Genomic DNA, 17,545 nt, shown 5'->3' with positions numbered 1-17,545 from the left:
GCTTCCCAGGACCCCAGGGAAGAGAGCCTCATCATCATAAAATAACAGGATGTTAAAGCCAGCTGGAAGGGATGAGAGACACCTTGCCCACCTGTCATTTTAGGGATGAAGATATACAGCTTGCCGGTTAGAATCTCTAATCCCCAACACCCTGCAAATGTTTTCATATAAAAAAGAGGTGCCTGAACTCATATCTTGATAAATGGTAGAGTTCCTCTCTGCTGTCCCCTCTCTGATCTGGAGCTGCCTTCCCATCTCCATTGGAAATGGCATGTGAACTGCTTATTTCAAACCCGGAGGAGCAAAGGTAATTTATGTCAGCAGAGCTGTGTCAAAATTGCTCTGATCAAAAGGTGACAGCACTCCACACCTGGGAGGGTAGTCACAACGAATGGAAGCAACACTCCCACTGATGTCCTGGGCACCCCTTCACCTCAGGCAGTCAGATATCCCTATGCCCTGGTTTCTGCCCCCAAAGGGCTTGGCAGACCAAGGCTTGGGGAGTCAGAAGTAGTGCTAATGTCCAGGGACAGTTTGATCAGCCAGACTCTACCCTGTCACACCAAAGGGAGCCAGTGTGGATGGGGTTGGCATTGGAAGGGCTGCTGTTCTCAAAAATCTCTCCCAGCCCCTCTCAGTGTGCCCACCAGGGGGCACACTGCAGAAATGACAACGTAGATTCCTGGGGTAAGTGTGGGTGTAGGGGAAGAGTAAAGCTTCTGGATTGGTGTTCATAGCCATGTGACCCTGTCATGACCGGCTGTATGGATCATGAACTCCAGGGTTACTCAGGCTTCATTCAGGGACACCCCCAAGAACACTTATACCCTCTTAACCTACGGTGTCTAAGGAAGGGCATGTCTGCCCAGCTGCACGGAGGCTGACCTGGGTACAAAGCTGCTGCAGCACTGAGCTGAGTCTCTTGCTGGTGGAGCGGGGCGGGGGGGGGGGGGTCGGGGGTCTGGTCCTCCTGGGAGTGGGAGGATACCTCCAGCCTTGGGAGGGCATGGGGCTGCACCCAGCTGTCCAGGCACTGACACAGTGTACCCCAGAACCGCTCAGGTTTCCCCGCGCTGGGCTTGCCCCAGTGGCTGAGCCAGTATCCCAGGCATCTCCTCCAGCTATATAAGGAGCCCACTTGAGTCAGGGGATGGGCACTGGGGTCGTGGGGGACTTGGGGCCAACCATACCAAACAAGGCAAGGTTACTGGCATTGTATAAAACCAGGGCCTGTGGCTGGTTGCCTGCCTGTGGCCCTAACGGTGCCATCCAGAAGGGCTCCGTGGTGGCTGCAACAAAGCCAACTGAGGTCCTTAGGTCAATCTCTGCAGGGTGAGTTCATTCCTCTGAGAAGCCTCAGACATTCCCACCCCGATCAGGTAGGCAAAGGGCCAAAGGTCAGAGCCTCTGTCTCCACCTGCACACCCTGTTTGTTATCCCGCTCCCCAGATGTCCAAAGTAGCTCCTGCCAAAAAACCGGCAGCCCCACCTCCAGGATGTACCCTGGATATCAACGACAACCAGGTTAGAGGGCAGCCATTCATATCCAGGCTCTTACCGGGGCCACAGGTGAGGGGGACCCCTGGAGCCCTGGAAAGGAAGGAAGTGGAGCAACAGAAAGCGCATTCCTGCATTTGGTACGCGGGTGGGGACACTAAGCACAGTGACATGCACAACTATGGTCACTGTTCTTAGAGAAGAGAGGTTACCGAGGTGCCGAAGAGCGACTGGCATTCTGTCAGGGTAGCACTTCAGGGACAGCCCCCCTTCCTACCCACCCCCATTTCCCCCGCTTAGGGGTGGGTGGGCAGGAGATGCTGTGCAGGTGGGCTGGGCTGCAGGCCTGCCCGAGAATGTCTCGAGCTCTGGGCCTGGACCCCACCGCGGTTGCTGGAGCCGCTGAAGGATGTGGCGCTGATCGAGGGCAGCGCGGCCAAGTTGACTTGCCGAATTTCGGCTTTTCCCGACCTATTCATCCCCTGGAGCAAGGACGGCAAAGAGCTGCACGACGGACCCAAGTATCGCTACGTTTTTGAGGACCCTGATGTAGTGTCTCTGGTTGTGCGCGACGGCGAGCTGGCAGACCTAGGCCAGTACAGTATCAGTGTATCCAACCCCTCGGCCAGTGCTCCGACTCGGCTCGAATCCTGGTAGAGGGTACGTGCCTCCGGCGCAAAGCTAGGGCGCAAAAGAGCCAGGCGCAGTGGCGTGTGAATATCTCTGGGCCTGGCCCATTCGGGTTCCGGTTCTAGCGAGCCCAGCCCCGGGCTCAGAGAAGTCAGCTGTGGGCTTCCATCATTCCTCTGGGGTTGCAAGGGTCAAGAGGGAGAGACCCAGAGGCAGAGGCAGGGTTAGTGCTGGATTTTCTGGCTCCCAATCCTGCGCAATTTCCACTACTCAGCTGTCTCCAAGGCACCGCATGATGTGAGGCCATTCCCAGGCTTCCACCCGCTAAGTCTCTTTTGATCCACTATTCGGCACCGAGGAGTAGCGGGGATAAATTCGGTTTAACAGCTAAGGAGATGAAACCAGAGAAGCTAATGGCTTGCCGGATGTCACCCTGCGAGTTTAAGTGCACCTCGTATTTAGGGTCAGATATTAGCTGGGGAGATGATGCCCCCATGCCAATGCACCTCCAGGTCCCTCACTGGGCCGCGTTCCTCTCCCCTTCCTCTAGTCCTGGCTAAGATTAAAAAAGGACCGGACAACACGAAGGCGCGCAAAGGCACCACGGTAACGCTGACTGCGAAGGTCTTGGGCGAGCCTCCGCCCGACACGGGCTAGACCAAGGACGCGGAGGGCATCGAGGAAGACGACAGGCAAGGGCCGGGACCTGAGTCAAGGACAGGGTCTGGGGGTGGAACCTTGGCGGTCCTGTGCCCAGGAACAGGCTGGGACAGGGATTCGGGTAGGGCACAGGACGACGAACAAGACAGCTGGCAAATTAGCCGGGCCCAGTGCCCGCGCGTAAACTGACCCGCAGCTTCCTCCTGCCCCTCTCTGCCCCTCCCCACGATGTTCTTTGAGATCGGCGCCAGCACCACGACGCTGACCGCTCGCCGGACCACGGCCGAGGCCAGCGGCAAGTACGAAGTGTACGTGGAGAACAGGCTGGGGATGAACCAGAGCTTCGCGCGCGTGGACGTGGCCTGCAGAAACCCTCAGACCTCTCGTCCTGACCTCAAGGCCAGGGATGAGTGGGGCCGACAACCCTCCCGGGTCTTGCTTAATAAAGCTGCTCTCTGCCCCTCCTCCTCTGTTCTGCGCTCCAGCTTCGCATTCTGTCTCCCCGGCCACCACTCCACACTTATTCCAGACCCACAGGCCAAGGTCACAGAATGTTGGAGTCGGAGGGAAGTTTGGAGAGCGTCTGTTCCATGCTTCATCTTACAGTCAACCCGAATTAGGATTTCTCTCACCGTCGGACCTCCCAGCGACCCGACCCCTTTCCACCGGTTGCCTTCCCAGCGGAACGGGCGGGGCAGCCCAGACTCCGCCCTCCCTCCCTTCGCTTGGCTCAAGCCCCGCCCCCTCGTGTCTGTGCGCGTTCTGGCCTCGCCCCTTCCAAGGCAAGCCACGCTCCAGTCGTCTCCAGTCCCACTTCCCCGTAACCTAGTTCTCCACTTTGGCCGCTGCCCTTGTGCCTATTTCGGGACAGCTGGGGTCCCCATCTTACATTCCAGTCTCTGCTGCTCAGGGACCCTCCTTCTTCTCATTTAGGCCCGTCCCCCGATCCTTTGGCAACGCCCCCGGCTTCCACCACCACTCTCAGTCTCAAAAAGTTAGAAAGGCAGAGGAATCGTCAGAACTACAATTCCCGGCAGGCCATGCGAAGCATTCTCGCGAGTTGCGAGAAGACACGTGCGCGGAAGGAACAAGCAGTAGAGGGCGGCTGAGCCGGAGTGAAGGGAGCTAGTGGTAAAGGGAGCTGCTGCGGGCGTGACAGGAGGGGCAGGGGCAGGGAACGGGCCCTGGATGGAGGGCAGGATCGCTTTGCGCGTCCTGGCCTGTGTTGGTCCTGTAACCCCTGCCTATAAGAAGCCAGGGATTATTGGACAGTCAGTTGTGGGGTTCAGGTCAGCAGTGAGTCCTCAGAATCCAGAAATTCAGTAGCAGTCTATTGAGATAGCAGGGGTTGGTGGATGTGTGGGATGCCAAGGGAACCTATCTTTTGAGTCAGGCCTCAGCGTGTGCAAGTTCGTCTTAGGATTCAGATACGGCGTATTGAGTTTTTGCTGGATTGGGTTTCACCAAATGAAATCAGTGTTAGTTCAGGACTTGGGGTTCACAGCTAGGATTGAGCTTAAATATCTGGGGCCCACTTTGCCGTTCCATATTCATGTTTCACTGTTGGAATTCAAAATTATACCTCTAGAATTTGAGAATCGTTGGGTTTAAAGTTTCAACTTTTCTGAGATTTGGGGTCTTAGAAGAGGGTCTGCTGAGTTTCTGAGTTTGCAGAGTGTATTCCTGGCCAAAGGGAAATCTGTTAGAGATGAATTTGTGAGATGCAGATTTCAGAATTTGTGAGGAATCCCTGTGAGATTTAAAGGCCAACTGGAATCGGCGCTAGGATGTGTGGTATCTAGGGAGGCACTATTCAACTTAGGGTTTACATCCTGAAGAAGGCTAAGCATTATTTGGGGGTTAGGGTTTGCTTGGGATGTGAGACCTGAGCCTGATTTCTTTGTTGGGGTTTGAAGTTTAGGTAGCAATCATCATCATGCTCAAAGCTGTGATCCTGATTGGAGGCCCTCAAAAGGGTGAGGAGCGGGGGAAGTGGGGAAAGGGTTGTGCCAGAGTGGTTGGTCGCGTGGGGGCAGAGGGAGGCAAGAGGCTGAAATGTTCTTTTCTATCCCAGGAACTCGCTTCAGGCCTTTGTCTTTTGAGGTCCCCAAACCACTGTTTCCTGTGGCTGGGGTCCCTATGATCCAGCACCATATTGAAGCCTGTGTCCAGGTAACCCCATAGGCTCCTTTCTCCCATCACCCTTCCTGCTCATATCTTTCTTGCGTTATTTTACCCTTTCCCAACCATGATCTCTTCTTGTTAGGTGTAACTCTAAAGACCATCATTCATAGATGATGATGTGAATGGTGTCCCCTTAACTTGTGCAGTGCGTCTGCCCCGATGCTTTCTCCTACTCTGGTCTCACCTGGCCTCTTTCTGCTCAGATTTCATGCTTATTTTTAAAATACAGAATGTGGGATCAGGCAGACATCTCAGAGACAATTTAGAGCAATAGATGGAGCACATCTGATAGGCTGAAGCAGGAGGATCCCAGTTGCCAGCCTGGGCAACTTAGTGACTTAGGAAAATCCTGCCTCAAAATAAGAAATGAAAAAGAGCTGAAGATGTAGCTCAGTGTAAAGGCCTTGGGCTCACTCCTTACAGCGCACACACACACACACACACACACACACACACACACACACACACACAGCCATAGCATGGGAACCTTTAATGATAACAAAGCACTCATTCCCTTTCTTGCTATAGAGCTCATTTCTTTAATGCTTTTAGTATTTGGAAAAACAAAGTTTTTGTTTGAATCCAGTGTCTGCCTGCTGTGAGACCTGGAGCAAGCAAACCTCACACCCTCTCTGAGCTTCAGTTTCCTTATCTGTGAAGTAGAGATTAGATTCCCTTTGTGGGATGGCATTGGTGTAAAGTGCCAAGTTCAATGCAGGCACCCTTGCCTCATGCTGATCTCAAACTTAGACTGACAGATAAGAGAAAATTAGAAAAGATGGATTATCCTTCAGCACACCTTTGTAGGCAGTCTTTCCTAGAGCGAGTCCCAGTGGCGGGGTGGGGACAGGAAATATAAAAGATTGAAAGATCCAGCTGAGACCTTCTCTAACTTCCTCATTGTCCAGAGGAGAAATCAGGGCAGAGTGGTAAAATGAGTGCCTAAAGCCCCCCAGCTGTACCTGAAACTGTGATCTATGAACTTCTGGGGCAACAGCAGGGATTCCCCCAACATTCCCTCCTATCAGATAAATTTTCTTCCAACTTCTTCCCTTCTCCTCAGGTCCCTGGGATGCAGGAGATTTTGCTCATTGGCTTCTACCAACCTGATGAGTCCCTTATGCAGTTCTTAGAAGCCGCACAGCAGGAGTTCAACCTTCCAGTCAGGTGTTTGTGCATACATTATGGGGAGGGAGGCCCTCAGAGTTCTCCGCAGTGGATTTCAGTCAGTGTTTGCCACATTTCACCCTCATACGCTAGAAGCTTAGTTGGGCATCTCTGAATCCCTAGATACACTATATAGAGTTTCTGTGTGGGCCTTGGGCAGTACTCCCAGAAGCTAGGGGATATCACTTTCTGTGGTACATGCTATCTGTCTCTTCAGATTTCACTGAGCTGCCTCTGGGGTCCCTGGGGACAGGTACTTGCAGGAATTTGCCCCCCTGGGCACAGGTGGTGGTCTCTACCATTTTCGGGACCAGATCCTGGCTGGGGGCCCTGAGGCGTTCTTCGTGCTCAACGCCGACGTCTGCTCTGACTTTCCCTTGAGTGCTATGCTGGATGTTCACAGACGCCACTGCCACCCTTTCTTACTCCTTGGCACCAGGGTAGGGGGCCCAGAAGGCCTGGAGGGTGTTGGGGAGGCAGAGGCAGCCCAGGGAGTTGGAGTGGGAATGTGTGTCAGGAGGAAGATGTACTGCCCCAGCAGTGACGGAGGTGTCACTGGTGACCCTGAGCCCTTTGGCTGCTCAGGAGTAGGGAAGGGGAGGGCAGCTGTCAGCTCTTGCCCCTGTTGAAGGGCTGTCAGCAGTGGAGATACGTGCCTGCGTGCCAGGTGCTACAGGGGATGGAAAGAAAGAATGAGCAAACAGACCTGCTGCCCTGGAGCAGGCCGGTCACTGTCTCCAGTATGTCTGTTTTTCAGGCTAACAGAACTCAATCTCTCAACTATGGCTGCATCGTTGAGAATCCACAGACACATGAGGTAAGAGCAGAGGGGCTGGGTGGGCCCACTCTGCATCATCATTCCCACTCCCATGACTCTAGAGACTGCTGAAATGCTCTATGAATTAAGTCCCAGTCTTGGCAGTCAGGTGAGACAGTCCTCTATTAACATGCTCATAGTGGGGCCATAATTCATATGTCTCACTGCTGTACAGCTCTGAACCACAAGAAGTACATGTGTGACTGTCCCGTGGGGTGGTATGGGACAATTCCAGCTGTTAGTACAAGCCGACCGATGGGACAGTCATGCATGTACCACCAGTGGTACAAGCCACCGGGAACGTGGTAATCATTCTGTTTACTTTTGAGAGACTGGCTAGGGGGAAGGGGCAACAGTTAATTTCCATGGGCGTGGTACCGTAAGAGTGTGCATGAGGAGTGCTAGGGGGGACAGAAAGGGGGCTTGCAGAGCCTTACGCCTTACCTTGGGTGGAGGTGGGGAGGGCTTTCTGGAGGAAGAGAGCGTGAGCTGAGATAGATTTGTCTAGATGGAGGAGGCAGGAAGGCTGGAGGCAGAGGGAACAGTATGTGCAAACGCAGAGACAGGAAACAGTGTAGTGGCTCCACACTCCCCGCCCTGAGCCTCAGACTTTCACACGCCCCTTTTATTTGATCTTGGTTTAATATAAAGCATACATACAAATGCACAGACACGTACGCACCTAGTTTTGTGCCAGGCACCAGCTAGGTATGAGAGGAGAACCAAAAAGGCACAATCTTCACTTCTCAGGAACCACTGGTCTGAAAGGAAAGTCATCCTTTGGAGATGGCAGTGTCACAGGGGAGGTATGGCTGGAGGCCTGAATAGCTAAGTCCTGGCCTAGCATGGTAGGACTCACAGAGGGCAGAACAACATCAGCTGGGTTTCAGAGACGGGTTTTCCAAAGAGGCTGGAAGGCATTCCAGGCACAGGCAGCCAATGGCATGGAGCTGTGTTCTGGGAGCACTAGGTGGTGGGGAGTTCAGTTTTATCTTGAAGGTGAAGGTGAAGGGCAGTCAGCTCGGGGTGTGAAGGGAGGAGGGCCTGGAGATGAGAGGGTCTTAGGGGATTGTGGTAGGTGGCGGTCACCCTCACTATGAACCCGTCTTTGCTGTCCTCAGGTCCTACACTATGTAGAGAAACCTAGCACGTTCATCAGCGACATCATCAACTGTGGGATCTATCTCTTTTCTCCCGAAGCCCTGACACCTCTTCGGGATGTCTTCCAGCGCAATCAGCAGGAAAGACAACTGTGAGGCAGGCCCCAGGGCCCTTACCCCGTCCCAGCCCCCACCCCCGGCCTCCACAGGCTCCTTTTCAACCTGCTCACCCTCTTCCTTCCTCCTCCCTTTCCCACTTGTCAACTCCAGCGCTGATCCCTCCCCTTCTAACCTCATTCTGTCCCTCTTCCTTATCCAGCCCAGTTCCTCCTCTGTCACCACCTGCCCACTCCCCTCTGGACCATGTTGGTCAGGCCCCCCCCGAGTGTCCCAGAGACATCTTTCAGAGCAGACAGTAACACACACTTGGGTGCACACATGCTCCAGTGCACACACGTGCACACACACACACACATCCTCAGGCTGGCTCCCCTGGAACATACCACCCCAGAACTCTGCTTGCCAATCCCAGATCACCCTTCTGAGGCCTTTCCTCCTCCCCGCTCACCTCCCCATCTCCTGCCTCGTTTGCTCATAGCCATTTCTCACCCCACCATGTCTCTGCTTCTCTCCATTTCTCCTGGCCTCTCTGTCTCTGTTTCCGCTGAGCTGGCACCTCTGCCATCTCCTTCTCCCTCTCTTTGTGACTGTCCCTGCCCTCACCAGCTGCCTTGCTCTGGGGTGAGTCTGTTTCATTCCATCCAGTGAGGGGAGGGTGACTGGAGGGGTGCGTGGGGAGGAGGTCTATGTGCAAATCAGGGGGGTACCTGCTGGACACAGAGCGGGCATGGGGAGGAGGTCTATGCCCAGGGCTCCCTGTGAGAGCCGCAGCTCTAGGGGGTGGGGTGAGTGGGAAAGGCATTTGGAGGTGAGTCCCCTTTGGAGAGGACCCAGCCAGACATGGAGAGGGGCTTGGAGAGGTGGTGGGGACTCAGATTACTTTCTGGAAAGACACATGGGTCGAACTTTTGAGGTCATCCGGGTAACTAACGACAGTATCCTTCCTTTGCCAGGGAGGACTCTCCAAGCTCATGGCCAGGGGCAGGGACCATCCGCCTGGAGCAGGATGTGTTCTCAAACCTGGCTGGGAAGGGCCAAATCTACGTGCACATCACAGAGGGTATCTGGAGCCAGATCAAGTCCGCAGGGTATGTAGCCGCAGGATGTCTGTGGCTCTGATTGGGAGGCTGGGGTGCCTAAGGCTTGAGACTTTGGGGTGATGGGTATGGCCCTGCTGGCCCCTGACCCCCACCTCCCTTTTGGTCCCCAGCTCAGCTCTCTATGCCTCCCGCCTCTATCTGGGCCAATACCAGATCACTCACCCGGAACGGCTGGCCAAGCATTCGCCAGGGGGTCCACGGATCCGAGGTACCAGCAGGCCCCAATTGTTAACTTCTGTCCCACCCCTCTGCCCTCTGAGCCAAGACCCTGACCTCAGGTCCAGAGGTGAAGTCTCAATCCCTGCCCCTCCCCATCCAGATGTGGTTTGGGATATTTGCCCCCAGATTCTCTCTTCTGCTTCTAGGAAACGTTTACATCCATCCCACGGCTAAAGTGGCCCCTTCGGCCGTGGTAAGCAGTGGGCGCATTCCTGGAGAGGAAGGGTGGCTGCTAGGGTATGGCTGGGGTTACAGAGACTGCCTGAGCTCAGGGTGCTGGTCTCTCTGCTTTGGCCTCCAGCCGGTCACTTGGCTCATCTATTCTAGGAGGGAATTGGACTGGGCTGTCCCCATGTCCTTTCCTGGGCTCATGGTATGTGCTCCTCTCCACAGCTGGGCCCTAATGTCTCCATCGGGAAGGGGGTGACTGTGGGTGAGGGTGTGCGGCTCCGAGAGAGCATTGTCCTCCATGGAGCCACGTTGCAGGTAGGCATCAGGCACACGGCAGCATGTGGCAGTCAAGAGACTGACGGGAGAGCCCAGGTATCCTGGCAGGGAAGGTCTGTTGCTGTCTCCCATCCCATTCACCTGGCACTATCTTGTTTGGCAGGAGCACACGTGTGTTCTGCACAGTATCGTGGGCTGGGGGAGCACTGTGGGGCGCTGGGCCCGCGTGGAGGGGACCCCCAACGACCCTAACCCCAATGACCCCCGAGCCCGCATGGACAGTGAGAGCCTCTTCAAGGATGGGAAGCTGCTGCCTGCCATCACCATCCTGGGTATGATGGCTGGAGGTCCACAGGGAGCACGCGCGCCTGTGTGTGTGTGTGTGTGTGTGTGTGTGTGTGTGTCCCTTTAGGAAACATTTACCAGGTGCCTGCTGTGTGCCAGGCCCTGTGTGAGTCACTGGGAGAATGAGGCCAGGGCACAGATGGGCAGGGAGGGATTCTTCCCAGATGGCCAAGACCCTGAGCCCCTTGCCTGTCTCCCCTCCCTGACCTCTCCCTGGTGCCTCACTGCCGCAGGCTGCCGAGTCCGGATCCCTGCCGAGGTGCTCATCCTGAACTCAATTGTTTTGCCACACAAGGAGCTGAGCCGCAGCTTCACCAACCAGATCATCCTCTGAGGGGGCCTGTCAGAAAGCCCCCCGTCCACTCCTCTGGAAGGCTGCTGCCCTGCTTGGCCAGGGTCGAAAAGGACCTGAGGAAGCCAGGCAGGATCTTCACACGCTGGGAGCAGTGTGGGTGGCCGAGGACTCCTGGCTTCCCTCCCCACTCCCAAATAAACCCAGTGAACCTTGGAGCCAGCATGGACTCCGCTTGTGCCTGGTCTGGGGGTGGGGGCGGAAGGGGGGCAGCTGAGCCAGGCCCCCCCACATTAGCATTTAAATTGGAGTCGTTGCTTCAGGCTCATGAATAATGAATCTGGAGCCCTGGTAAATCTACCCCTCCCACTGCCTGGGCCTCTTGCACTGCTCCAGAGGAAGGCCCTCCAGGCTCCCCAGCCTTCGCCCCTGCTAGCCCATCACCTCCTCCTCCTCGTTTCTCTTCACTGGGCCTGGCTGGCTCGTGTTCCAAGTATAGGATTCTGAGGGAAGGGCAGAGGATTTCAGCTGGGCCCAGGAGCTGGGAACCACAGGCTTGGGGGCTAATCACCCAGCAGCCTGCTCTCCTCAGCTCCTGCCGAGCCCCAGCCCTGGTCTGTTTTCTGCTTTGCCAGCTCCATCTGCTCCCTGCTTTTGCTTAGGTGGGGGTTGCGCCCCCCCATCTGGGGCCTCGTATCTTTCTGCTTCCTCCTTTGGCAGGCTGGGCAAGCCTGAGCCCCTGCTGATTTTTCTGGAAGCACAGTGGGAGGTGGCGTGTTCTGGGAGTGGCAATCAACCTGGCACTGCCCTTTGGCAGGGCTCAGCCCTCCCCTCTCCGCCGTCTCTCATGTTTGCCCATGACCCCCATGTGCCCCTCTCTGCTCCCCTCTCCCCAGCTGTGGGTGCGGAGCTTAGTTGCCAGATGAGCTGGTAATGATCGTAATCTGCTAATTGAGAGGAATCTAATTACCCGAAGAGAATGGGGGGGCAGGGTGTGGGTGGGAGGGAGGAGGGGTCCTGGCAGTGGGCTAGGGTGGCAGGCAACTGGGTGCTGGGGCCTTGTTATCAGCACCAGGGGCTGGGACGGAGCCCAGGATTTCATAGTTTCAGAGGCAGGCGGTTAGGAATATGCAAGGGAGCCGGTCTGAGGCTCACAGGGAGATTGGTCTGGATGTGATCTCAGCTCCTTCAAGCCCTGCGGGCTGTGTAAGTGCTGCAGGAAATGGCCCAGGATTTAGTGGTCCTGACCTGTAACCTGTACCTACTCAGCCCCCTTCTTATTTCTTCTGGTTCCTGCCTCCGGTGGCGCAGACCTAATCCTCTCTACGGGTAGGGAGCTGCAGAGATCTACTCTGGCTCTGGGGTCATCTCCCCGAGGAAGAGGCTGGGAGAGGGCTGCGCCACAGGGCCAGGCTCTGGGTCCCTTCCCTCTCCTCCCCCAACCCTGACCCTTCTGTTCCGAGTGGTTGGCAGAGGCCATGGCAGCTCCATCATAAATATGATAATTTAATTATTTTCTCAGCAAAACACCGTGAAATCCAATAAGTCTGTGTCAAGCCCTGGCCCCCGGGACCCCCCTCCTAGACCCAGTGGGGGTGGGAACGTGGTGGGGAGAGGCACTGGAAGGGGAAAGGGTCAGTGTTTGAAGGGGGGCAGCTAGTGAGGCCTCTAACCCACCCCCCAGCAGGGCAAGTCACTGGTATGGAGGGGGTCCTAAGTGAAGAGGCCGGAATGCCCCACTCTTCCAGAGCCCTTTCTGTGCTGGGAGGGACCTAGGGGCCCATCTGACTCTGCCAAAGGTTCATTAGGGATCCCCTTGTCCACCACCTTTGGAACCCTGCACCCAACCTTCGTTAGCCCTGTAGGGGTAGAAGGTGCAGGCCCTAGGGAGGGTTTGAGAAGGGAGAAACACCAGGGGACTGGCTGGGAAGTGGGGGGAGGGATGCGGGGGAGGGGTGCGCTCCTGCCATTAGCGCTTTTTTCGGTTTCCATAAAAAGATTATTCTGTAAGATCGGCGAAGGGGAGCGAGCTGGGGATGGGGGGTGGGTCCCTGGCACCAAGCTGGATGGGGCGACGGGAGGAGAGCTGGGGACAGGGACGGAGTGAAATCTGGATGGGCTTCAGGAGCCAGCGGAGGGGTAGAGAGGGAGCCAAGAACGCAAACTGGGGGAGGCGCTGGACGGGGTGGTGTGGGGCAGGGTCCCAGCCCCTTTGGCAGGGTTGCTCAGGGCCCTAGTCCCACCTCCGACCCGATCCCCCTCCCTCCCCCTGGCACTTAGCAGCCGTTATGGGGGAGCAGATTGCAGCCCTCCCCCCCCTCTGGGAAGCAGGCACAGCTGGGGCCGCCACATCTGCAGCATCAGCAAGGAGCACAGCTGGGTGTGCCCAGAGCCACGCTCCCCAAAACACAAAGGGGGTGGGGGCCAAGGAGAGCCCAGACCCCTGAGACGGACACGCTCCTCAGGTGAAGCTACACCCACCAACACACGCTCCCTCGTGTGCAGAGACGGAGAACTGGCAAACATGCAATTACCCAGCCCCGCCTGCCACCCCCGCTCCCCTCCCCCAGCCCCTCCTCTTCCCCTTTCTCCCCGCCGAGGCTCCCTACCACCACCACGGCCACCTCTGAACTGCCTGGGCTCAGGTCTGGAGGGACCCCGGCCTCACCTGCACCAAGACACCATTCCGGGGGGCTAGGAGAGCAGGGGTGGGGACATCCTGGGCCCACTCTGTCGCCTTTTAAGCTTGTTCCTCTCCCACAGAGAACCTCCCTCTGAAATTCTGGTCCTTGCCATAGCCTGGGTCTGCTGGGGTCTCCGTGCCGGGGGGGGGGGGGGGGGGACGCGGTGACTGGTACCAGTGGCCCTCCTGTGTTCCACTGGCTGCCCCTAGGAGGCGCTGTGTGCCCTCAGTTTCTCCATCCATCAGCGGAGCAGCTCTCAGGGTGGCCTCTGCCCCTCTGCCTCTCCCCCCCTTGCGGGTAATCCTCCACTACCCGGCCCGCAACAGCACATCCCTCCGCTTAGCTCTGCTGCCCTGACAAGTGCAGGGTGTGGGACTCCCTCAATGGCAGAAAAGTCTTCCCAGACGGATGCCGAAGGGTCCCGTCTCTCCTCCTTTCCCAGTTAATCGACACCTCGTGGCCCCTGATTCAATCCTGCCCCCCTGCAGCCCTCGCTTTCCCACTCGTCTTGCCCTCAGCCCTCTCCTCCCTGCCCCCCACCCTGTCCCACGCCACCCCCCATGCCCCTCAGAGCTTTAATCCCTCCTGCTGCTGGGCCGCCTTATCTGCTCCCAGCAGCTTTCGCTGCTGCAAAGCCCTCTCCCCCTCCTGCTCTGGATCTTCTCCCCCTCCTTCCCTGCTCTCGCTGCTCTCAGACCAGCGCCCCCTCCTGCCCAGCCTCCCTGCCACTCAGCCCCCCACCATGGCTCCGGGCTGACACCAGATCTGCGCCCGGTGCCCTTTGCCCTCTCTCCGGCCTCGGCTCGGAGGCTGTAGACAGCCCCCCCCCCCGCTCCCACACTGCCCTCTCCCATCCCAGCCCACTCTGCAGGCCCTGCAGTCTTGGCCAGTTTCCGGCCAGCCAGAATCGTCCTTCTTGCCCGCCTTTCCTGGTGCCCTCCTCAGGGGTCCCCAGATCTTGGACCCGATGGCCCAGGGCCTTGAGCAGGGATGGGGGGGGTACCCGACTTCGCAGAGGGTGCTGCTCTGGGCTGGCCCGAGGGGGGCCCCGGAGCACCAGCGGCGGTTGGGCCGGGCCTGGCGGTGGGGCGCTAACTCTCTTCTCTCGCCTCCGATCACGTCCGGGCCTCCCCACCCCCTTCGCCGGGACTCTCGTTAACCGCTTCTCCTGCCTCGTCCGCGGCATAAATAACCCAGATAAATCAGCCGCCGTCCGCCCCCCGCCCCTCGGCCCCCGCACAGCCCGTTTGTCACCGCTGCTCGCTCACCAGCCAGGCCTGGCCCGGCCCTGGCCTCCCGGTCCTCGTCCCTCCCCGCCCACATCTGTCCCACCGTGGCTCATCCCTGGTCCACACCAGCCAGAGCCGGGTTTCTGGGCCTGGGGAGGTGGCAAGGGGGTGTCCCCTGGGAGCAGACGGAGGCTGGGGGCCGTCTCCAGAGAATGCGGTCCGGGAGTCTGAGGGGTCCTCCAGGTAGCTGGGTCCTGCCGGGAGCCAGTCCGGGAGGGAGTCTGGGGCCCACGTGGTAGGAAGGGGCAGATGCTGCTTAGCATGGGGGTCCCCTGTGGGAAAAGGCTTCCTTGGAACCCCCTCAAGGTGAATCGTGGGTGATCTCAAGGTCTCCCTTTGGGGCATTTGCCCGCATAAAACCTCCACGCCTCCTCCGCGCTGGGAGCTGGAACCACCCCCCCACCCCCACACACCCCCACACCCCCACCCCCGTTACCCCTCCGCCCCACCCCTATTCCCACCCCGTCCATTCTAAACTCTGCCTCCCAGTCCTACTACCAGTCTTGTCTCGCTGCCGGGAAACCTAGTTCATCCTCTGAGAAGCAGAAATGGGCGGAGAACTGGACTGGGAACAAATCCGGGGAATGGGAACAATTGAAGGGCAGAGGAACCCTGGCTGAGGCTTTACACCCTGACCCTGCAGCAGCCTTCCTCCTGCACTCCCAGGTGCCGAGTAGGCCCTCCCTGCTTCTCACACTCAGCTCCGGTTCCAGCCGCCACCCATGGCCCTGAGGCTTCCCTGCTAGGGGCCGCTGGTCCCCTGGGAGGAGCTGAGGGAAGGGAGGAGGACCGCGGAGCTTGGGCGCAGGGCTGGGGTGGGGGTGGGGAGGAAGCTGGGCCAGGCCCCAGGGACCAGCTGGGCAATGAGCCGGGGAAGCAGCCGGGAGGCTAAATGAGGGAGATTATCACCCAACTGCAGCCGGGCAGAGGGAGGCGGGTGGGAAGCAGGGAGAGGCGGGGGGTGGGGGGTGGTGGGGGTGGGCAGGGAGGCAAAGCGGGTGCAGGGGGACAGGAAGCAGCCAGAAGAGGCTGGGAGAGCGGGCGGTAAAAGCCAGGAGGCAGGCTGGAAGGACTGGGGGGGGGGGCTCCCACTAAGCATAGCCAGCTTCCTGGAGGTCTGGGGGCCCGGATGGTGGGCACTTGGGGACAATTGGGGACAGCTGGCCATGGGGCACTGGGGGGTCTGTCCCTAACTGCCACTCCACTTCCTAGCACCCCATCCTCAGGCCCAGTCCCCACCGACTTCATTCTTTTTGGAGGTTGAAGGCTTCTTGCATCCCCCTGGAGGGGAAAAGTGTGACTTGGGCTCATGATGGAGGCCCGTGTGCGGTTGGGGAGCACGACCCTGAGACCTCAGCAGACGGCAGGGGAATTCAGGGACATGGCCGGATGCCAAGGCAGCAGCAAGTGCTGGGGAGAGCTTAGGGGGCAGCTCCCGCTTGCTTGGCGGAGCCCCAGACTGAAGTAACCTTAAAAAAGCAATTAAATCACCTTAAAAAAAAAAAAAAGAAAAACCAGTAAAGAAAAATCAATATTGGGAGAAAGGGGAAGAGAGAAAAGGATGGGGAGGAGTGGTGGGGGAGCTCTGGAAAGATCTGGAAGCCTCCCAGGGAGGGGGCCTGGGCAGTGAGGAGGCGTCTGTGGTCCCTGGGACACTTGATTTCCAACTCAGCAGCTGCTTCCGGTGCCAACTCCACTTTGCCCTCTGGGCTACTGTGTCCCAGCCAGAGGCGGCCCCTCATCCCAAGGGTCGTATCTTTCCAGTTTGGGGCGCTGCTCCCCAGACTCACTAGAAGCTTACACGAGGAAGCCTAGCTGTGTCCCCTCGCAGGAAGGCCCTGTGGGGAAAGGCATGGGACAACTTCAGCGAGGTGCCAAACGTGGCCAGGACTGGGTGTGCAGGCAAGCTCCATGCTTCGCTGACCCTGAGGGGCTTGGCCTGGCTTTGAGACACAGGACACAGCAGTGCCCTGCCCCCCCAAGGGAGCCACCCTTGGCCCTCCCGTGGGGCCTGACAGAGACTGCGGGGCCAGGCTGACACAGGGGAGGGGTGGCCACTGGGCAGCGGTTGGACCTCGGGCTCTAATCCCCAGCAGCTGCCGTTTCCCTCTGATCGATTCCTTTCTCACTTTTTTTTTTTTCCACTGCTGGTTCCTTGGCTTGGATCGATGGAGCCGCCTTCCCCGCCCCTCAGAGCTTCCTCTCCCTGCTGCTCATTAGCGCCCCGATTAATCAGCCCCCCTTTTCCTCCGGGGGACAAGTGCTTCCTTCCCCATGAGGGCTCACTCTCACATAGGGCCCCCCGGAGCACAAGTGGCTCGTTCCTGCCACCCCCACGCTGGGGACACAGATGCATCTCCTCCTGGCCAGTCAACAGGCTCCCCACCCCTACCTGTGACAACAGCCCACAGGCTGCTTACCCCTCCACAAGAAGACAGCAGTCCCTGGGGCTGCCAGGCTCCACTCTGCCAGGTGACCAGGGACCTGGTATCATCATCATCATCATCAGCAGCAGCAGCAGCAGCAGCAGCATCATCAGTGTCCTTAGCAGTCGATCCCTCCCAGTGAAGCCAGCATGTCTTCCTGCTCCCTCTACACCTCTATCTGGACTCTGGACTCTTCTCCTCCTTTCCACACCCTCTTCCCCTACCAATGAGAGCTCCCCTTTACCCTCTGGCCTGTCCCCCTACACCCTAATCTCAAGCCTGGTTGTGGCAAGAGACTTAGGGAACATTTGGTGAAGCAAAGTGGCCATGGATATGCAGATCACCCATGGTGCCTTCTGTTCCGAGTAGCTCAGATGGGTGCTGAGGGAGAAGAAGGAAGCTTCCTAGAGGGGCAGGGGTAGGTGGGCATTGAGTTGGCCTCGAAGCTCCAGAGAAATCTAGAACCTTGGTGGAGTCATGGCTGTCCCCAATCTATCTTTCCTGACCTCTTCTCCCTTCCCCTCCTTCATTCAAACAAGTGGCTCTCAAGGAGTTTCTGGAAGCCGCT

General features: G+C 57.9%; 2 protein-coding genes and 1 long non-coding RNA gene across 7 annotated transcripts; 2 read left to right on the top strand and 1 right to left on the bottom strand.

Moving 5' to 3' along the window:
• The first annotated feature begins 1,294 nt into the window (after positions 1 to 1,294).
• On the top strand, positions 1,295 to 3,916 carry Spegnb (SPEG neighbor). Its single transcript, XM_013065495.3, is given in 7 exon segments — positions 1,295 to 1,541; positions 1,543 to 1,569; positions 1,842 to 2,116; positions 2,119 to 2,157; positions 2,678 to 2,819; positions 3,015 to 3,197; positions 3,721 to 3,916. Coding segments are annotated over 7 exon segments (954 nt in total). The 5' UTR covers positions 1,295 to 1,449.
• Positions 3,614 to 10,801, top strand: Gmppa (GDP-mannose pyrophosphorylase A). Of its 5 annotated transcripts, XM_021244218.2 has the most exons (13): positions 3,622 to 3,918; positions 4,704 to 4,763; positions 4,862 to 4,959; positions 6,035 to 6,138; positions 6,392 to 6,578; positions 6,896 to 6,955; positions 8,077 to 8,207; positions 9,129 to 9,263; positions 9,386 to 9,483; positions 9,641 to 9,687; positions 9,888 to 9,980; positions 10,105 to 10,273; positions 10,520 to 10,801. In XM_021244218.2, exons 2-13 carry the CDS (start codon positions 4,724 to 4,726, stop codon positions 10,618 to 10,620), a joined length of 1,263 nt encoding a protein of 420 aa, XP_021099877.1. In that variant the 5' UTR covers positions 3,622 to 3,918; positions 4,704 to 4,723; the 3' UTR covers positions 10,621 to 10,801. The 5 variants fall into 5 exon arrangements, with proteins under 5 accessions (XP_087062146.1, XP_021099876.1, XP_087062148.1 ...); XM_021244217.2 differs by having other exon boundaries at positions 3,618 to 4,763; positions 6,035 to 6,144; XM_087206022.1 differs by lacking the exon at positions 9,888 to 9,980 and having other exon boundaries at positions 3,619 to 3,918.
• Positions 10,802 to 16,069: 5,268 nt separating this feature from the next.
• On the bottom strand, positions 16,070 to 17,128 carry LOC147829329 (uncharacterized). Its single transcript, XR_015449143.1, has 2 exons — positions 16,972 to 17,128; positions 16,070 to 16,389 (listed from the first exon to the last, which is right to left on the bottom strand). It is a non-coding gene; the product is annotated as an uncharacterized LOC147829329 (long non-coding RNA).
• Between the last annotated feature and the right edge of the window lie 417 nt (positions 17,129 to 17,545).

Source organism: Heterocephalus glaber, unplaced genomic scaffold (assembly GCF_053883595.1).
Source record: "Heterocephalus glaber isolate CG9 unplaced genomic scaffold, H.glaber_assembly_v1.0 deba00000621, whole genome shotgun sequence".
Taxonomy (NCBI): domain Eukaryota; kingdom Metazoa; phylum Chordata; class Mammalia; order Rodentia; family Bathyergidae; genus Heterocephalus; species Heterocephalus glaber.
The sequence above is the reverse complement of the archived record's forward strand: the minus strand, read 5'-3'. Positions and strand labels throughout refer to the sequence as shown.